The 4,525-nt window shown below is 34.5% G+C and overlaps 1 protein-coding gene across 1 annotated transcript; it reads right to left on the reverse strand.

Annotated features, from left to right (window-relative positions):
* Positions 1–2,012: 2,012 nt before the first annotated feature.
* On the reverse strand, positions 2,013–3,615 carry LOC111394710 (probable WRKY transcription factor 23). The gene is made up of 3 exons (XM_023020655.1): positions 3,031–3,615; positions 2,737–2,880; positions 2,013–2,538 (listed from the first exon to the last, which is right to left on the reverse strand). The coding sequence occupies exons 1-3, from the start codon at positions 3,420–3,422 to the stop codon at positions 2,121–2,123; spliced, it is 954 nt and encodes a 317-aa protein (XP_022876423.1). The 5' UTR covers positions 3,423–3,615; the 3' UTR covers positions 2,013–2,120.
* Between the last annotated feature and the right edge of the window lie 910 nt (positions 3,616–4,525).

The raw sequence follows: 4,525 nt of genomic DNA on the forward strand, positions 1-4,525 counted from the left end.
AAAAAAATTTGGGGACGCACTGCAGATATTCTAGTGAAGACGGCTATCGGCTAATGTCTTGTTGAATTTGATTCCAATTTTCTTTATGGTAGGGTTAGTACTTAGTGGCTAAGTGGTAACTGGGTTAGGTTATTTAATGGATCGAAATGGATCATAAATTTTGGGCTAAACAAATTATAATAGAAAGAATAATGGAAAACTCAATTGCACAATTTTTTTTTTTTAATGGGTAATCGATTCGGAGCCGAGTAATGGCGCAAATACCATCCCGGGCTGGCTCGAACCGGTCACTAAAATCAAATACCATATCTATCCTATTGCACCATCGGTTTGATTTTTTCTACTCCATTCGGTTCAGTTAATTGCAGTTTTCAATTTTGACAATTCGAATTGTCATCTCTATATACACTTTATCAGAATATTTTTTTAAAATAATTCGACTTGCACCATGAAAAACTTAAAAGAAATATATTTCAAAAAGTAAATATGTTGATCGCACAAAGTATTTCAACGTTGTGTCTCCTAAATAGGGAAAGGCAGATGGTAAACTTTATCAAGAATCGAGCACCAACGCTATGTTTCTAGATGGATGCATACGTTTTAATTTAAATTTTATCATCACTCATTTAAAAAAATTGTACATGCTTCATACTTTTCATGAAGACATGACATTAAATAATTTTAAATAAATAAATACGTTTTATCTCTATGTGGAGCTGATTCGACACTAATCCAATCAGATAAGAAGGCAGATTGTGAACTTTATTTAGAATCTTGAACCAACCCTATTCCAAGATGAAGCATATGTTTCATATTCCCTTTTTCCCTTTCGGCTAGCTTCCTCAATAATTACCACGTTTTCCATTTCTCATTCAAATCCTTGTAGGATTCAATGTATGGAACCAACAAGAGTACATTTCATGTTATTCGGATAATATGAGGTAATGGAAAGAACAATAATTAGGAAGATGCAAAGTGGGACAAGTCATCTACTAAGTCAATTATTTTTGGAATTGTTCTTGGGTGCGTCCCTCCAATAGGGGGTTTTTATTTTGGACGTCCTTATGTAATCCAAGAATAACCCTTATTTCTGTTCCACAAGTATGTCTATAAGCAACTTGTCAATTTATTACCCTCAATAAATTCCCACCGTGTTTGTGTCTCTGATTGCCAGAAATGCTATTCCAATTTCATAGACAAAGAGAAAATGGTCTTGTTATTATAAATGCACATTCCTGCAACGCCAGAAAAACAAAGATAGGAGGACAGATGAGAGTAACTACATGAAGAAGTCAAGGGAACAACGAATTAAATCTAGTTACAGATAAATTCGAATTTAGTTATACAAATCTTTTTTTAATTTCTAACCCTTTGTTTAGTAGTTGGATGTACAAAACATAGTGTTACCGTTACTTATAGCCTATTTTTTCAAGCAAATCGTTATCCAAATCGTTATCCAGCAATCATTTTTTTTCAAACTCATTTTCAGTCCATGTTCTCCCAATAAAATAATTTTGTATGTGAACTCATAATTTTCTCTTTTAACTATACATCATCCAAAAAAATATTTTTCACTTCAAATAATTTCTCCTAGTCACTAGAGATCGTATCATTCTATCCTCTTTAGGAATGTGAAAAAATGTCTACATTTGACGGACATTTTATCCTTGGAACAATTTTAACTAAGATGATCATTTTATCTTTGGAACGATTTTCTTTACTTCATTTAACGAACATTTTATCCTTGGAACGGTTTTACCTAAGAACGTAGCAATTAGAATGTCTAATCATTGATTCATGGCCTATGGTAAAGAACGCAAGAAGAAAATTTAGTTAAATTAAGCCCCATTTTGCCTAAGATGATCATCGTTAGAGACAACGTTGTAGTTTCAAACAAAATGGTATGTCCTGATGAAATTAGAACTAACACCTCCAAAAGAAGTCATTATTAGCTAGGGTTTGTCATTATGTTTTTATAGATATGATGCTGATTCTTTTGGACAAAAAAAGGGTAAAACAACAAACGGAGATTAAGAGCATCACAATCCAATGATGGTGGCTTCATTTCATTTACAATGTCTACGAATGAGTCAGTCAGAGAGCAAAAAAAAGTGATTATTTTACTCTTCCTTTCTCGCAATGGAGGGCACAATATCTTGAAGAAGCCCATAATCTGTTATCAAAGCAGAAGGTGGAGTGCAAATGCGCTTCTGGTGTGCACTTGCAGCACCGTTGATATTTGTAGAACCCATAAAACCAAAATTCAATGGCGTAGAGTAGTTGCAATGGACTTGATATTCAGCTGCAGCTGATGATAAACTCATTTGCAGTGGCGACGGCATAAAGATGGCGGCCGATTCACCGGTGGAGAATTTTGAGAACGGCATCAGTTCAGCCGCAGGGTTTGATCGAGACATCAACGGACTTGGATGAGTGTGTTGGCCTTCATATGTAGTCATGACTATGGTTGGATCATATAAACATCGTTCTATTCTCTTTTTCACACTGCACGAAGCATTAGTGCACCTATAGTAGCTCCTGAGATAATTTAAACCATAAAACAGTCAAGAAATTGTACACCGGTACGGCGGTACTCCACCGTTATAAAGATTTTTGTAATGTACTTGCACCTGGGAAAAAACTTAACTGGGATATTTTTATCAAGATGAATAATTATAATGGGACATAAAGATTTGGGACTAAATTAGTGCCTTAATTTCTTAGCTTAACATTTACCTAGGGAAAGGGCTGTTTTTTACAGCTTTTTGGCCGTACTTCCTCCATCTGTAGCCATCTTCCAGATGATCAACTTCGCTTTTTGTCATGAAAGCAAATCTTTGCTCTCTCTGCCTCTTCTGACTCGTTTTCTTGGGTTTCAACCTGTTCCGATGAAACCCAAAATAGCAAAATAAGTCATTTCACTAAATTCTACAGGTCAAAGGAACCTATATTCAAAACACCCCACATGTCTTTTTGATCTGTCCATAAATAGATCATATTCATTTATAAATAAAAAGACAGATGACTTACTGTTTCTCAGTCTTCTGCTTCTGTTCTTCTTCTTCGTCTGCTTTGTCTACTACTTCTTTAGTCTTTTCATCATTTGGTCTACCAGCACCACTAGATTCTGAAGAAATAGAGGAAAAATTCGGCGTTGCAGGTGTATTCAACACCTCTGATGATTCTTGATCAACTGTCCAAGTCTGGTTCTGATTTGGGGGTACCTGTAACGCATCAAGAACTGAAGGGCCTAAATCTTGAACCCCTAGCAATTCCATGAACCCTAATGACCCATTTTCACCATCAACCGAGTAATCCTCCAAACCCGTGTGTGAATTATTTCCACTCACCGGATTATGATCCCAAAATGATGAAGATGACGTGTTCGGATCCTCCACCTTTACACTTCTTTTACTCTCCATCGATCTATGTATCTATGAAAAACGCCAAAACTTTCATGAAAAAAAAAGTGACCTCTCCCTTTATCTTGTGCTCTTCTAGATAGAGAAACTGAAGAGAAAAAAGGGTTTCTAGATAGAGATTGAGTGTGAAAATGTGAGGAAAAAGACTGTGCAAATTGCAAATAACAAGGTTTTGTTTTTGGGGCAGACATTTTTTTGCCGGTCAGGGTTGTACGGAACACAACGAAACAATGGGCTGGTCGAATTTGAAGACCATAGGAGTCGGCGCATTCATACGTTTAGTTTTGACCAGTAACCGGTTAAGTGTGAACGCGATCAGCCGACACGTGACGCGGAGGTTTTGGCTTCTCTTTAATTATTATTTATTTCATGTGCATGTGAAGCGTATTCTTCAAAAGATATTCCATTTTGCTTATTTTAATTTTTGCACAACTCTACTTGTAACTAATATAATTCAAAAATCGACCAAAGTATTAACCGGAAAAACGTAAATGTTAAGAGTCAAATAATCGAATCAACATCAAATCGGTGGTGAAGAAAATATATATTTGGCATAAATTGGCTGCTCTCGACTCGAGGGGAATTTAATAAATCTTAAATTTTGTATTTTTGATCTATAAATAGACTAGTTTCCGTTTTTTCAATTGAACTGGTTAATTAGATCCTATCTCGATACCAATATTATAAATAATATTATGATTGCTTTAAATTTATTACATGGATTTAATGATATTCAAGTCGCATAGAGGTTTCTCGACAATTGAAGTTAATGTCCTAACATACTATGACTATCAATTATAATTAGTCCCTGTATGATGGAAATTTAAATTAATTTTTTAATAGAGTTTGATAAAAAATTGATGAAATGTGTTATTGAAAAGTCATTAGCCATATGAAATGTGATGTTATAGTTAATTGTTGACGATTTAGATTTTAATCCACCAAACTTAGCCCTATTTGATGGTCGTTATTGAGGAAAAAAATAATGTTTTGAATAATAGTTTTTTGAAAAATGCGTGGTTAAAAAGTAAAGAAATGTTTTGAGTTTACATGCAAAATATTTTATTATGTGAATGTGTCATTGAATGTAAATTAAAGAATTT

This window comes from Olea europaea, chromosome 1 (genome assembly GCF_002742605.1).
Source record: "Olea europaea var. sylvestris chromosome 1, O_europaea_v1, whole genome shotgun sequence".
Classification (NCBI taxonomy): domain Eukaryota; kingdom Viridiplantae; phylum Streptophyta; class Magnoliopsida; order Lamiales; family Oleaceae; genus Olea; species Olea europaea.

Coding starts and splice junctions, on each gene's coding strand:
- LOC111394710 (XM_023020655.1), bottom strand. CDS start 3,422: ATGGAGAGTAAAAGAAGTGTAAAGGTGGAGGATCCGAACACGTCATCT. Junction 2,881..3,030: donor AAGCAGAAGACTGAGAAACA/GTAAGTCATCTG, acceptor TCATCGGAACAG/GTTGAAACCCAAGAAAACGA. Junction 2,539..2,736: donor AAAAACAGCCCTTTCCCTAG/GTAAATGTTAAG, acceptor AAATTATCTCAG/GAGCTACTATAGGTGCACTA.